Raw genomic sequence first — 15,947 nt, 5'->3', positions numbered from 1 at the left:
AAGGGGGTGAGGCTAAGCCCAGCCACCCTGGATCAGCCACACACCCTCCTCTTTAGCTCTGCTCTCTCTCAGACTTCTTTTGAGCTCTGGTGATATGGGTGTGGTCAACTCTCCCAGTTCAAGCTGGCTAAATTGTGTCCAGGACTGTTTGTACTGCCCAACCATGTGAGTCTGTCCCTAGCTAGGACACCTGTGTGCTGTGGCCTGGGGACCCAGTCCTCCTCTCCTTTGCTGTACTACCTCTGGCGGCTAGACCAGTGCTGAGTTGATAGACTGAGACCCCGGCTGCTGGCCTGGGCTTCTTACTTTCTGGCTCCTTTGTCACCTGTGGGTTCAGGGACAGCCTAAAGAAATGACCAAATTTCTCCACTCTTGGCTATATGTCATACAGAGGGCCCTCTGTGGCAGCAGGAGGGTGGCCTGAAGCTCAAGCAGAAGCCCCGCCCACCTGGCTCACTCCCTTGGCACAGCACCCAAGATACTGGAAATAGGAACAATTTTCCTAGGTTTTAGATCCAGGGCAGGCAAAGAACTGACTTGGGTCCTGGTTCAGGCCTCTGCAGAGGCCAGTGAGTGAGGAGGTGAGTTTGCACAGAGTTCCAGGGCTGCGGGTGGGCAGATCCAGGGCACAGCCCTGCAGGCAATAAACTCTTCCGACCCAATTTCCCCAAGCCAGCAGGCAAGTGGAGACAGAGGACTGCTCCCCAGTCCCACTCTTGGGGGCAGGGCCTTAACATGCTGGAGGCCCAGAGGGATGTGGTCATGGCTTCCAGAAAGTGCACCCATGACTTGTCCCCCCAGTGCTGTGTGGGGAATTTATCCCTGAGGTCAGAGTGGTTCAGGAACGGGCCCAAGGTCAGTGTAATAGGTAAAGGAACCCCTACCGGAACCCCAAATCCAGCTGCAGTCTTGCTGCTCTGCCCCAAGTAGCAGCCTGCACCCTGCCTCGGGGACTGTGTGTGTGCACGTACACATGTGTGCAGGTGTGAGTGCCATGCCTAGGCATGTGTCTTAGTGTGGGTGCGGGCTTGGACCCAATGTTGCTAATAGGCCCTCCCCAGGTTCGGGGATGTGGGCTCTGCATACCGGTGGCACTCTTAACCCCCACCTTCAGCTTCCAGAGGCACATGTTAAGCTCAGAGAATCTCCAGGCCCCAGTCCAGAGGCCCGGGTGAGCCCTATTCTACCACTGCTGCGCAGGGGAGGGGCTACAGGCCCTGGGGAAGCCCTCGTGGGCCCTCAGCCCTGCAAGGTTCATATCCGCGGAAGGGCGAGGTTTTGAAACCGATTTTCCGGGTCTGAGGGACTTGGCTGGGGCCACAGCTGGGTTGGGGGCCTTTCACGCTGCGTTCCTACCCCACCCCCACCCCTGCGCAAACCTATTGGGCATGGGATCTCGGTATCTTCCCGCCTCGGTTTCCCCAACAGTACCAGATCCCTCCGGGCAGGCACACTCAGGGATAGCACAAGGCGCCAGGAGCGCCCGCCGGCCGGGCCTCGGCTCCGGGGACCCTGGCGCTTGCTTGCTCCTTGGGGTTCAGTCCCGAGAGGAGCGGGCGCGGGCTGGGGGTCCTTCCTGCCGGGTGGGGGTGGGGGAAGCAGGTGTAACAGGTGGGCAAAGGTCCGCAGGCCAGGCGAGAGCGGCGGCGGGGTCTATGAACGCAGGAGGAGAACCGCCAAGGTTTTTCCAAAGGACAAGCGGCCCCGCGGTCCTCCTGGTCCTCGGCGCGCGCATCAGCAAAGCCGCTGCGCCGTGCGGGCCGCCGGGCCCACCGGGGAAGTCTGGCCGGCCCCAGCCTCGAGCTTCCTCCCTAACCTGCTCCAGCTCGACCCTCGGCTGCCAGGCTGCCGGCAGCTAGCTCGCGGGCGGGGAGCGACCGCGCGGCCAGCAGCAACTGGTGTCTCCCCGGGGCGCAGCTCCGCCCTTCTCGGGAACAAAAGCCGCTTCCCGCACCGGGTCTCCAGGCGGGAGGGCCGAGAGGGGGCGCGGCACTGGCTCCCGGGAGCTGGGGCCCATAAATGGAACACCCCCGCAGGGCGCCCCCAAACTTCCCACCTCTTGCGTCCAGGTCGGGGGAGGTGCGGGAGCGGGTCTGTAGGGCGCACGGAGAGCGCACCGAGCAGGCAACGGGGCCGTGGCCAGCCGGGCGGAGGATGTACGCGGAGGGAGAGGGAGAGCGACGAGAAGGGGACCAAGGACACGCGCGAGACCCGCGGGGGTCACGCCAGCCACGGAGAGGGGAGAGGGCGAGAAGTCGGCGAGTTGGAAACTTACTGCAGTCGTCCGACTCGTAGCCGTCGGCGTCCAGCTCATCCTCGGGCGGCTTGGCCGGCGGCCGCGCAGGACTGGGACCCGGGCTGGGGCCGGGGCTAGCGCCATAGGCTCCGAAGAGCTGGTCCACATCCTCGTCGTCGTCGCGGGCGCCGTCGGAGGGGCTGTGGCGGCCCGCGCTAGCCGCGGCCGGACGTGCGGGGGCGTCCGGGGGCGCCTCCGCGCGGGGCCCGGTGGCCTGGGGCAGGCCCCGCGGGAAGCGGGGGAAGTAGTCGGATATCTGCTTGATGGGTCGGATGGGGCCGGGACACACGTCGATGGCCATATGCTCCTGGATGCTGATGGTCGCCTTCTCCCCGCGCCGCCGGAGGGTCATACAGGCAGCGCCGCCCCGCCCGGGCGCGGCCCGGCCCGGCGCTACCCCGGCCCGGGGGCGGATCAGCAGGCCCGGCGGGGCGCGGCGGGGGCTGCGGGCATCGCCGGGGTGCCCCCGGACGGCCTTGACACGGCTGCTGCCTGCTCCGCGGCGGCCGGCGCGAGTGAGTGCCAGGGGCCGGCAGGCAGGGGGCGGGCCCAGCCCGCGTCACCCGGTAGCAACCAAGCAGTGTGAGTGTGCGGGCTGCGCGGGCGGGCGGGCGCCGAGCGAGGAGCGAGCGGAGCAAGTCGAGCGCCACCACACTCACTCGCACTCACATTGGCGCGCACGCTGGCCCGGGACCCCGCGCGCGCGCACACACACACACATACACACACACGAGCGCTTTCCATTCACTCACACTTGCAGGACAAAGCGGAGAGACAGCGGAGCATGGACCTGCAGGATGCACACTCACACTTTCCCGTGTATACTAACACATGCTGGGTACCATTCACTCTCACAGGACACACCCAGGTGTGCAGGGACACTCCAAGCACACACAAACGTATACAGAGGTACTTAGTGGTAGTTTCCACCCACTCATGGCTGCAGACACACTAAACATGCACATATACAGAGTCGGGGAGGTTGTTGGGGCACAATACTACTCCCCAGCATCCCCCCAAACTCCAAGAGAACACATACAGTGCTGATATCCAGGGTTCAGTTTTCCAAGCTACCTAACAGGAAGGACACATACACACACCCATAGAACTCATCAGAGGACCCGAGCCTGGCGTCCTAAAATCTGTACCTTATTTAGCAGGACACACAGCCACACTTCTAGGACTGAAGGGACAGGCTGTGCATACACTAACTGGACATGTACACTCTCAGTTGTCCAGAGCACTTCTGGCACAATCTAGGCACACTTCCTTTCAGGTCACAAACATGCACACTCTGTAACCTCAAGTCAGATCTCTTTTGGTCAGTGAGCAGTTTGAAGGACCCAGGAGGACAGGCTGAATGAGAACCTGGACCAAGGCTTGGTCAATGAGAGGGTGAGGATAGGCAGGGTCTGGCAGAGGATGCCCTCCCAGAACATGACCAATGAAGCAGAGGTAGAAAGGCAGGGTGTTACCTGCCCACCCACTCAGGCCACCCACTCAGGGTCAGATAACTAAATAAATCCCTGGACAGCCCAAGTCCTGCTGCTGCCTAGCTTTCTGAAAACAAAGCTCTGTTGGGAACAGGCTGCTGCTTATACAGGTGTGTCCCCAGAAAGCCCTGGCATGGATGGAATCCTGTTTACTCTCTGGTTTCCATTGACGTGTCAAGAGCTGCCTTATCTTCTTGGCTGGGTCTCTCCCTTGAATCTGAATGAGGGGCCCCAAGCCTGTGTCATTCCCCACCACAGACCCTGAGGAGGATGGGGAACAGAGAAAAGAAAGGAGAGACCTTTCCCCTTGTTGCCTCCAGCTACACCATTAAGTCAGGTCATTCGAGCCCTCTGAATCTCAATTTCCTCATCTTTGAAGTGGGACCAATTCTATCCTCACAGAATTGGGGTGAGCCCTCATGTAGCACTGAACATATCAGGTAAGAGTTACTCTGAGTTAGATGGTGGTGGTCACTACCCACCTTTGAAAATCATGTCATACTGTGCCAAGAATGTCCAGGGATGTCATGTTATTGATCCCTTTTATGACCTCATTCTGTAGGCAGAGTGTGCTGTTAAGGCAATTAAGGCTCACAAGGTGCAGTGGTGCACCTGTAATCCCAGTTATCCATGAGGTGGAGCTCACAGGATCACAAATTTGAGACCAACCTGGGCGATTTAGGAAGACTTGTCTCAGAATAGAAAAATAAAGGGTTGGGGGTGTGTAGCTCTGTAGCAGAATGCTCCTGGGATCAATGCCCAGCACCGAAAATATAAATAAGTAAGTAAAATGGAAAAAAAGGCGAGGGGTGGGGTGGGGTTCAGGCACAGAGATTTGACTGGGATGACTGTGGCGAAGCTGGGATTAGAATTCAAGTGTCTTCAATGGCTTTGTTCCCACGCTCCCTTCCACCACTCCCCCTGGAGGAGGGCTCAGACAGAGCTGGGTGCACAGGTTAAAACCTTGTTCCTCCAAGTCCTCTTGAGGCTTCTTGAACAAGGACAGCCCATAGGAGGAGGAGAAGGAGGGGAAGGAAGAGGGACCCCAACTTGGCTCTCCTCTCCAGGGATCACCGTGGAACAACCTGGCCTAGGAACTCCTAGGATGATCTGGGATCCTGGTGGAGCACATTTCAGTCTTCCAAGAGTCAAAGGCGGAGGGAAGGACAGGAGAGCCTGGAATCTGTGAGGTTCTCGTTCTAGGATTAATTAAGGGGGGTTAATTCTTACACAGGCACACAGTGACTTTTTCTGTGCCAGAGGTGGCTGCATCATAAAATGACTATGTAATGATATGGGTATTAAAACACCGACACTGAACCATCATTTCACAAGGAGGATGTGGTCATTATTTTGCAGATGGGTAAACCGAGGCTTCAGATGGTCAGGTGACTAGCAAGAACCTAGATATACTGACCCCTGACTCTGTGCCCTTTTAATGGCAAAGTTTAGGGAGGGGGATGGGGGAATGGAGAAAGGTATCTGACCTCTTCTTCCTGGCCTCTTCATCTTTTGTGGGTCTTGCTTTTTGGAGGATCAGTTCACAGCTCTTGGCTCTGCAGGAGCTGGCTCTTGGGGAGGGTCTGGAAGAAGTAGGGTGGAGGGCAGCATCCTCACTCACACTCACACCAGCCTGCATGCTGGCCTGGGACCCCACACATGCACACACGCAGCCAGGTGGGCGGGATCCTTTTCACTTCTGCATACCCACAGGACAAGAGGTGAACCAGCTGAGCAGGGACCTGCAGGACGCATGCTCACACATTCCCGTGGGCACCAGCACATGCCGGGCACCACTCTCACGGGACACACGCAGGTGTGCTAGGGCACCACCCCATGATGGGTGAGGGGGAAAAGTAGTATTATCTGGAAATATATCCAGTTTCTAGAATCAGGGAGGGAGACAGGCTTGGATTGCAAAGCCAGTGTCGGCCTCCTCCAAATTGTGTCTGATTTTGTGCAAGTGGCTTCCCTGAGGCCCCTAGTCTCATCTATGAGATGGGAAATTTAAAAATCATAGGAGCATTAAAGGTGAGGAGCAGTACAAAACGGCCGGCATGCTGCCTGGCAGCTACAGGTGCTCAGGGACTGGCGCTCTCGCCCCCCTTCTTGGTGCCACCCTCATCGTAGGCCCTGTGCTTGCCTCAGTTTTTCTACTGGTAAAATACATTTGACTGCTGTCTTGCCCGTCACCAGGACCAGATGAGTATGTCAAGAGGAAGTGTGTTCAGAAGTGAATGTATTTGCCATGACAGGCTCTGGCTGGCCTGTGTGGGGATCTTTAAGCAGCTGGACATGTCCAAGAGCCATCAATCATGTTGCAGGGATGGGCAGCTCTGCAGCTTTTAGTAAAGTTAAGTGAGTAGCATCTGCCCTTGTTTATAGCTGTTGGGAGCCCCATGTCCCTTTTTGTCCCCCACCTGCTTCTTTAAACAGGCTTCTGAGCACTCCCTCAACTCCCATTCCCTACAGAGCCTGTCAAAGGCTCCTGTCCAGTGGGGTAGAAGCATACTCCTCAAAGGATGCTCTGGGCATTTATACCACTGGGATGTCTGTTCATAATGCAGATTCCAAGCTGGGTGTGGTGGTGTTCACCTGTAATCCCAGCGGCTCAGGAGGCTGAGGCAGGACAATTGCGAGTTCAAAGCCAGCCTCAGCAATAGCAAGGTGCTAAGCAACTCAGTGAGACCCTGTCTCTAAATTAAATACAAAATACGGCTGGGTATGTGGCTTAGTGGTTGAGTGTCCCTGAGTTCAATCCCTGATATCCAACCACAATAATACAGATTTCAGGTTCCCACCCTACACCCACAGATCCAGAGTATATGCATGCAGACTCCAGATGTGTCTTAACAAGCACCTGCTGGTTTTTTTTTTTTTTTTTTTTTTTTTTTTTGTTAATGCACAGCCAAGGCTGAGAATTGCTAGGTTAGGAAGTACTAATGGTTTGACAAAGTGATTCTCGACCTGTTTGGCTGCACCCATCCACAGCATCTCTCCATACTTAGCAATTCCTGTCTAGGGAGGTGAGCATCTGATGGGTGTTGGGATTTCTGAAGGGGTTTGGCAAAGCCACACTGGGGAGTCTAAAACGCCCCACTGTGGATATCATGAACTCTTTCTTGTTCCACATCACTTAATGCCTTTCCTTCCAGTAGGTGCCATGCATTTTTGAGGGAGGGATCTCTATGTAGCTCTTGGCTGGATGTCCTTGGTTGGCACCTCTGGATGGTGTCCATGGACCTGGCCCTGACCTAGCATGTTACCCGTCGTTGATTACTGGAGGCGCTCTGGCAAGCTGTGCTAATAGAAACTTCTTTGTATTGATATTAATAGAAAATTTCAACCCAAAGGAGAGGCAATGGAAGAATTCCAAACACTGTTGCTGGTTGGCAGAGAGGAGCCTTCCAGGGGTCCTTGTCCATTCATTTATTCATGAATCCACATTTCAACAAATGTTTACTGAGCGCCTCCTCTGCAACAGGCCCCTGCTGCACGCTGCAGGGGGCCCTGGTGATGAACGAAGCCCCAGTTTTCTTGCAATTCTGGATGATGGAGGGTAAGTCAGAATGGGATGTCGGAGTCATCTATTCTGGGGCCCCCACCTCCTTTGCACACTGGGGCCTCAGCATGGGGAGCATCGAAGAGCATCAACGCAAATGAGTCCACTTACGTGTTTGCAATATAGCTGTAGCTGCTGCGAGGCAAACTTGATATATTAAGTGATATTAAAAGTGCAGCTATTTCTGATAATTTATTATGCACATTCTCATAAACACATTACACTCGTCACAGTACATTTACAAGCACTAGGCCTGGCAGTGGGGACAAGTTAACACTTACCTAATGGTGTTTTGCAGATGTCAAACGCTTGGGAGCTGCAGTGATGGGTTCAATGGCCCAAGGAAGGGCTCCATCTTCTGTCTCTTCCTGAGGCACCTGCTAACCACAGGTCTGGGAGCCCCTGGCCTCATTCGCTGTAGCTTTTCAGATGAGGAATCTGAGGCCTAGAGAGAAAGAGGGCCTGGCCTCAGGTCTCCTGAGGCCAACCTGAGCCTTGCAGCCAGGTCTCTTGGGTAGAGGTACTAGGCTCTCTCTCTCTCTCTCTGCATGGCCAGGATCTGGAGGAGGTCCAGATGAGAGGTTCACCTGCCAGGAGGAACTTAGCCTGGGGTCAGCTGGCTTTGGCAGATCACATACAACAAGGAAAATGCTGAGTTCTCTGGAAATGACCTCTGGGAAGAAGAGGAGCCTAGCTTGAGGCTCAAGGGACAGCCTGAATGAACCATCATCCCCCCCTCACAGGCTTGGGGGCCACTGGAGCCCAGGGTGTGGTTTTCAGGGTTGGGGTGAACATCTCAGCATTATAAATGGATTAGAATGGGAGGCATTGGGGGCTAGGGTGTAGCTCCGAGATGGAGTGCGTGTATAGCATCTACAAGGCCTTGGGTTTGGTCCCCAGCACTGGGAAAAAAAAAAAAAAAATTGAAACCCAAGGCAAATGGCTTTGAATTAATGATGCAATTCAAAAGTATTAACAATGCAAGTGGTAGCTTCCAATTATAACTCGTTCCACTTCTTAAATTTATAAAATGTTTCAGTCATACAAAAAAGGCCTGGGGTATAATATAAAGAAAGTCTATGCCCATTGGTGACCCATTAGAAACGTTATTTCTAAAAAGAAATAATTCCAGGTTCCTCAAAAAGCTGAGCAGAGGGCTCGGGATGTGGCTCAAGTGGTAGTGCGCTCACCTGGCATGCGTGAGTCACTTGGGTTCGATCCTCAGCACCACATAAGAAAAAATAAAATAAAATAAAGATATTGTGTTCATCTAAAACTAAAAACTAAAAAAAAAAAAAAAAAAAAAAAAAAGCTGAGCTTAGCTAGGCGCAATGACACGCTTCTAATCTCAGCCACTTGGGAGACTGAGGCAGGAGGATCCCCAATTTGATCCAGGATCACGAAGCAAGATCCTGTCTCAAAAACAAAAATGAAACCAAAACTGGGTGTGGTGTCGATTGCCTATAATCTCAGTGCTGATTATAAGGAGGATTGCAAATTCAAAGCCAGCCTCAGCAACTTGGCAAGACCTCAAGCAATTTAGTGAGACCCTGACTCAGGCTGGGGAGGTGGCTCAGTGGTCAAGCCCCCGTGTTCAGTCCTCAGTACCAAAAAAAAAAAAGAAAGAAAAGAAAAAGAAAAAGTATGAAAAAAAAAAAAAAAAAAAGCCCAGCTGGATGTGGTGGCACATACCTGTAATCCCAGCAGCTCAACAGACTGAGGCAGGAGGATGGTAAGTTCAAAGCCAACCTCAGCAATGGTGAGGTGCTAAGCAACTCAGTGAGACCCCGTCTCTAAATAAAATACAAAAAAGGGCTGGGGATGTGGCTCAGTGGTTGAGTGTTCCTGAGTTCAATCCCCAGTACCAAAAAAATAAATAAAATAAAACAAAAACCCAGATTTATACCTAGAATTGAAAGGAGGGACTCAGACAGGGTATACTAATGTTCAAAGCAGCATTGTTCACAATAGCCAAAAAGTGGACACAACCCAAGTGCCCCTCAACGAATGAAGGAATAAACAAAGTATGGTAATAATTAAACAATGGACCATTACCTAACTATAAAAAAGAAATGCAGTTCTGATATATGTTACAACATGGATGAACCTTGAAAACATATTAAGTGAAATAAGTCATAAAAGCACAAATATTGTCATGCCACTTACATGAAATATCTAGAGTAGGTTGATTTATAGAGATGAAAAATAGATCAAGAGGTCCCTGAGCCTGCGTAGGGTGAGTGAGTATCTACTAGGGAGGGAGTTTCTGTTTGGGGTAATGAAGAACAAACGTCCAGAACTAGACAGTGGTGAGAGTTGTACCACATTATGATGTGACCAATGTTACTGAATTGTATACTTTAAAAGGATTAAGATGCAAAAACAAATAAAACCCCCAAACCTTTTATTATCTCAGCTACTTGGGAGACAGAGGCAGGAGGGTTGCAAGTTGAAACCTTGACTCAAAATAATAAAAGAAAAGGGCTGGGGATGTGTCTCAGTGGTAAAGCCCCCCCTCCACATGCTGGGGTGGTTATTCTTCTCCCCTCCCCTCCTGGCCTCTCCCTCCCTCCTTTTCTTGTGGGGGTGAGGCTGGAGATTGATCTCAGGGCCTTTGCATGGTCTACCACCCGAGTTACATCCCCAGTGCTGTGCCTTGGCCCACAGGTAGGAGCATTTCTTTAGCATTTTCTGACGGGATTGCTGAGCTAAAGGACTGTGTATCTTTAGCTTGACCAGATAGTGCCAAATTGCTCCCCAAATGAATTACAACCATTTCTGCCCTCGCAGTCATCTCTTTCATTTCAGTTCCTCTACATCCTCACCAACACTGGGCATTGTCAGACTTGAATTTTTGCTAATCTGAGAAATGTAAGAGAGTATTTTTCTTTCTTTTTGGTACCAGGGATTGAACCCAGGAGCACTTAACCACTGAGTCATATCCCCAGCCTTTTTTATTTCTTTATTTTTAAAATTTTGGGACAGGGTCTCATTAAGTTGCTTAGGGCCCTGATAAGGCTGGCTTTGAACTTGTGATCCTCCTGCCTCAGCTTCCCAAGCTGCTGGGGAAAAGAGCACCTTCTTGTATTTCATTTGTTCTCCTTCTAACTAGGTGCTAGTTCATTTCTGCTGCTAAAGGTGGGCATGTGCAGTCAAGAGATAAATGTAACAAACAGAGAAATGGAAGAATTTCTATCAATAAGAGACTGGTTAACGACAGCATCATTTACCTGGATGATGGAACATCACACAGCCATTAAAAAGAATGAAGCAGCTCCTTGCAGACTGATAGAAAAGATATATTGATATTCTGATGTACTAGCAGTCTTTTTATCTCTCAAATTTATTACTAAATAAAAAGCAAGAGGCATAAAACAGTGTGTTCCCTTTGTCTATAAATAAAAGGACACATGTATATACTTTTTAATATATGCATAGAAAACCTCTGAAATAGGAAACTGACAACATCAGCTTGTCTGAGAAGGGAACTGGGCACAGGGAAGTTGTTCTGCAGCACATCTTCACTGAATGCGTGAATTATCAGCAACAAAAATAAGGCCTGGAATAGACAGGTCCATAGACAGAAAGTAGACTAGAGGTTCCCAAGGACTGGGAGCAGGGAGACAGGGGTGATTGTTTAACAAGTGTGGAGTTCCAGCAAGGGTTCCGGAAAAGGACAGTGGTGATGATTGCACAACACCGTGGACAGACTTAATGCAATGCAGCTGCAGCGATAATTTTTTGTGATGTCTATTTTGCACAATCAAAAATACAGGAGGGGGCTGGGGTTGTGGCTCAGTGGTAGAGCGCTCACCTAGCACATGCAATGCGCTGGGTTTGATCCTCAGCACCATATAAAAATAAATAAATAAAATAAAGGTATTGTGTCCAACTACAATTAAAAATATTATATATATATATATATATATATATATATATAAAATATCACGGGTCCTGGCTGATGCCAAGGTCACCCAGTTCATCTGAAGTGGTCTCAGGGAGCCTCTGAGGTGCAGGGCAGGGCTGAGAGTTGTGGGGGAAGGAAGTGTGGGGCTGGGGATATGACTACATATTATATATATATATGGGCTAAGGTTGTAGATTAGCAGCAGAGTGCTTGCCTAGCATGTGTGAGGCACTAGGTTCCATCCTTAGAACCACATATAAGTGAAGCAAATGAAATAAAGGCATTTTGTTCATCTACAACTACAAAAAAAAAATTAAAAATAGGAGGAAGAAAAATGAAGCCCACAATGAAAAAAAAAATCGAATTGCCCCATTTGGAAAGTAATAATTATTGAACAGGTTGTCACTCTCTGAATCTCCAGCTCCTGAGGCAAGTCTTAATCCTGACAACAGGGATTGTGGGAGTGGGGGATGGGGACACTGGGGTGCGGGGCAGGCAGGACTCTCCACTGCAGGGGAGCTGGGATTCCCAGGGATCCCCCACAGGGTGGACGTGCCAGCTCCAGTGGTCTTGTCTGGCTGAGCACTGCTTAGCTCCTGTCCTCACGGATCTGGTGGCCTGGCTGTACCCTGCAGGACTGTGCTTCCCCAGCCCCCACACTTCCTTCCACCAGGACTCTCAGCCCTGGCACTGCACCTCAGAGCCTCCCTGAGACCACCTCAGATGAACTGGGTGACCTTGGCATCAGCCAGGTCCCGTGATGTCCTTCAGCTGTGCAGTTCTTCCATTTTTTTTTTGAAGCTCCACCCATGACACTGCGCCACGCCCCTGATGGACACCCACAACCTCCACACACCACCCCATGCCTTTTCCAGCCAGCGTGGTGGCCTCAGTCCTAAGCGACCTCAGCAATGGCTTTCTTCCAGCCACCATGTGGCACCCTGCTGTGCTCTATGATGCTCCCGGTAGCTGTAGCTGTTGACCCTGCAGAAGTCCAGTCCTCCCCCCTCTCCATCCTGTGAGCAGGCACATCTGCTCCCGCCCCAGGCCCTCTGGGTGTCCCAGGGTCTGACAAAGCACAGCCAACAGGGGAGACCCCCTAGAGGGCATTTGCTCAGTTCTCTTGCTGCTGAAACACAGTCTCACTTGGACCTGTGCTGTTATTTACTTTTCTTGTTTCTTTAAATTGATTCACTTAAAAAATGCACCAGGGGCAGGGAATGTAGCTCAGTGGTAGACCTGGTGCTTAGCATGCAGGAGATCCTGGGTTCCATGCCCAGTCCTGAAAAAAAATAAAAATAAAATAAAAAGGCAAAAGTACCCAGGTTAGAGCTTTATCCTAACAATAGGATACTCCTTTAGTGGAACTTTGAAATAAACATAGAATTATTACAACAAAATATGTTGCGTTAAGTGAATGATGCTTTCATTACTAGAAAGAGACAGAACCAACATTTGAGGCTAGGCAATCCAGCTCCAGAATCTACCCTTTGATCACCATCATCCTTGGGGTGTTTTGTCCTGCCAACCTCAGCTGTGACAGTTCTCTGTTCCCTGGCCCCTGTGACAAGCTGTTTGTCAAAAGGTGGCAGAGCCTACCTCCTTATAGGTGTGTTAGGGAGGGTGACACTTAGCTGAGGTTTGCTTAACATCCTCAACAGCCCCTGCAAGAGCTGGGTCAACCCTCTCCTCCCTCGCTACCAGGGACAGTGACCTGGGCCCTGCTCTGCTTGCAGGGCTGGGCCCCACAGCTCCCTCCCAGCCTTCCTCAGTGAACCCAGTCTGCACAGGTGAGGAGCATGGCAGCCCTGCCCCGCCTGACGGGGCCCTGAGCCCTCTTCTGCCCGGAGGTCTTCCTGGCCAGCTCAGGAGGCATGACCTTGGACATGAACAATGAATGCTGAGAAAAACCTCAACAAAGGAGGAGGAAAAAAGGAATCTAGGCAGAAGGAAGGGCCACAAGGGAGCCCTGCAGGAGCTTGTGGCTGGTCCTGGCTGGAGCTCAGGGCAGACAGTGGAGGCCCAGTGGTTTGGGGGCTTGGCACCACACTCTCTGGTAATGATGTGGCTCTCCTGCCTCCTGGGTCCGTGGGCCGTGTATTGGTCCTGCAATTAGAGCTACAGATTCAGGGCACAGGGTCCCTATAGCTCCAGATGCACTGCCCAGGGCTCAGACCACACCTGCCTGCTGGTGGGGGGGGGGCTTCACTACCCTGGCCCACTGGCCCACCCCGAGGCTGCCCTCTGTTCTGCTCAGGTGCACAGCTTCATTCCAAAGCCCAGGCAGGTGAGCTTTCCACAGTGTCCCTCTGGTGTAGTGTGTCCGCTTTCCGTGATCATCGTTCCAGTGTCTGTCTTCCCAAAAGGGTCTAATTTCTTGAGGAACCTCCTGAAGGTGACGTGTCCATCTTTGTGGGCTCCGGGCTATGGAGTCCAACCTAATTGCCTTAGTACCCCTTGGCAAGGTAAAAATGAGGCCTGGAACCAACCCATCCTTCTGAGGCTGGAGATCAAGCAGGGTTTCCACAGAAGAGCACACCTCTGTTAACATGGAGCCTGAGCCCCAGAGAGGGTTCCTGACCTGCCCTGGCTCCCACAGTAACTTTGAGCCACTTTGAGTAACTTTGAGAATGATCCTGCCCTCCCCCCTCCTCCCCCGCCACCTGAGATTCTCTGCACACAGCCTCTGGCTCAGAGCTTGAAGTCCATCCTAAGTGAGGCTGACAGGAAGTTGTTTTAGGGACTGTTTCCTTGGCTCCTTCTGGGCTCCATTAGCCTCGGTGGTGATGTTATCTCAGCTCCCCTTCATTAGGCCTTGGCAGAGGACACTAGTGCCTGGGAATAACCTGTGTCATCTATTTCATGTCAATCCTCCCTTCTCTCATCCTGCCCAGGCTCACAGACTAAATCCTGGGCCTACCTCAGGGCCTTTGCACTAGTGACTGCCTCCTTCTGGAATATCCTTGTACCACATCACCTTGAGGTGGTTCGTTCTTACCTTTCAGGTCTCAGCTCAAGACTGGACTCCTAGAGGGGGCACGAGGAACCCATGAAGGGCAGCTGTGTTGTGTCCTGTTTGTTTATTGTTGGCAAGCTTCTTGGGGACAGGGACTTAGCATTGGCCTGGCCCATGGCTGCTGGCGGGAGGCCTCTGAGCGCAGAGGCAGCTGTGGGGAGACCACAGGGTCGCCAGCAGGGCCACTTGGAGGAGGGAGGAGGGGGACCCAGCAGAGGCCCACAAGCCCCATCCAACCCGGCTCCTCCTGCCTGAGCTCCCACTCCAGCGGGTGGCCTTGGAGACAGCAGCATTTAGAGGGAGGAGGGAGGGAGAGTGGAGGGCCATCCATCAGCCAGAGGACGTGGAGAGCCTGGGAAATCAGGGAGGCTGTCTGAGGCCCCTTTGCCGAGTGTCTGACTGGCGCTTCAGTTCGTCTGGGAGCCTGATGGGCAGGTTGCTCCCATAGGGGGCTGGGGATAGCAGAGGCAGCCCCAGGGCCACCTGATTGAGGAGGGGGGCTAGCTGGTGCTCCATGCCCCCCCCCACCTCCTGGCCCCTCTCTAGTCAATGTGTCCCCCTAAAAGTAGCTGGTTCTCCATGCAGCCTTCAGCCGATCCCGCAAGGCAGGCCATTATTTTGTTTGAATTATTTTGAATTGTAATAAGAGATTGGAGAATAACATAATAAGCCCCAAAATGTGATCACCAAATGAATATTTTCATCTTTTTTTCAGAAAGTTTTTTTTAACTTAAAAATTATGGGGGAATGTAGTTCAGTGGTAGAGCTCACACTTAGCATGCATAAAGCCCAGGTTCTGTCCCTAGCCCCACCCAAAGTATGACTATAGCATATAAAATTGCATAAAATGCAGATGCACACCAGGCACCGGGGTGCACACCTGTAATCCCAGTGATTTGGGAGGCTGAGGCAGGAGGACTGAAAGTTTGAGGCTAGCCTCAGCAATTTAGCAAGATCCTGTCTCAAAAGCTAAAAAAAAGGCTGGGGATGTAGCTCAGTGGTTAAGCCCCCCTGGGTTCAATCCCCAGGACCAAAAAAAAAAAAAAAAAAAAAAAAAAAATTGCCAACGTATGGTGTGATGAATGACTAGTTATATAGCACACAGCAGCATAATCACACCCCCAAGTGATAAAAAAGAAAATTGCCATTCCCCTCCACTCCACCCACTCGCTTCTCTCATTCACATGTCTCCCCTGCCCCTACTTTATTTGTAATATTTATAGAATTTAAAAATTTTTCTTGTTAGCTAGTATTAGAGATTGAATCCAAGGCTTCCTGCATTACTGGGCAGGTGCTCTACAACTGAGCTATATCCCTAGCCCCAATATATATATTTTGGTACCAAAGATTGAATTCAGGGGCACTTAGCTACTGAGCCACATCCCCATCCCTTTTTAATTTTTTATTTAGAGACAGGGTCTCACTGAGTTGCTTAGGGCCTCACTAAATTGCTGAGGCTGGTTTTGAACTTGTGATCCTCCCACCTCAGCCTCCTGAGCTGCTGGAATTATGGGTATGCACCACTGCACCCAGTCCCCTATTATATTCAGATGTTTATGATTCCACGTCCTAGTTTCCTGGATCGTTCAAATATATAAAAAATACTTTACAGATTAAAAAAAAAATTCCCTTTTTGTATCCTGCTCCTGGGGCAATCCCAGTTATGACACTTA

The 15,947-nt window shown here is 51.7% G+C and overlaps 1 protein-coding gene across 1 annotated transcript in view; it reads right to left on the bottom strand.

The window, feature by feature from the left end:
- Positions 1-2,796, bottom strand: part of Doc2b (double C2 domain beta) — a 28,325-nt gene extending 25,529 nt beyond the window's left edge. The window contains exon 1 of the mRNA XM_076870017.1: positions 2,276-2,796. Coding sequence (XP_076726132.1) covers positions 2,276-2,648 — 373 coding nt within the window. The 5' untranslated portion in view covers positions 2,649-2,796. The remainder of the gene's footprint in view (positions 1-2,275) is intronic.
- Positions 2,797-15,947: the final 13,151 nt, after the last annotated feature.

This window comes from Callospermophilus lateralis, chromosome 11 (genome assembly GCF_048772815.1).
Source record: "Callospermophilus lateralis isolate mCalLat2 chromosome 11, mCalLat2.hap1, whole genome shotgun sequence".
Lineage (NCBI taxonomy): Eukaryota > Metazoa > Chordata > Mammalia > Rodentia > Sciuridae > Callospermophilus > Callospermophilus lateralis.
This window is presented reverse-complemented; position numbering and strand designations above follow the sequence as displayed.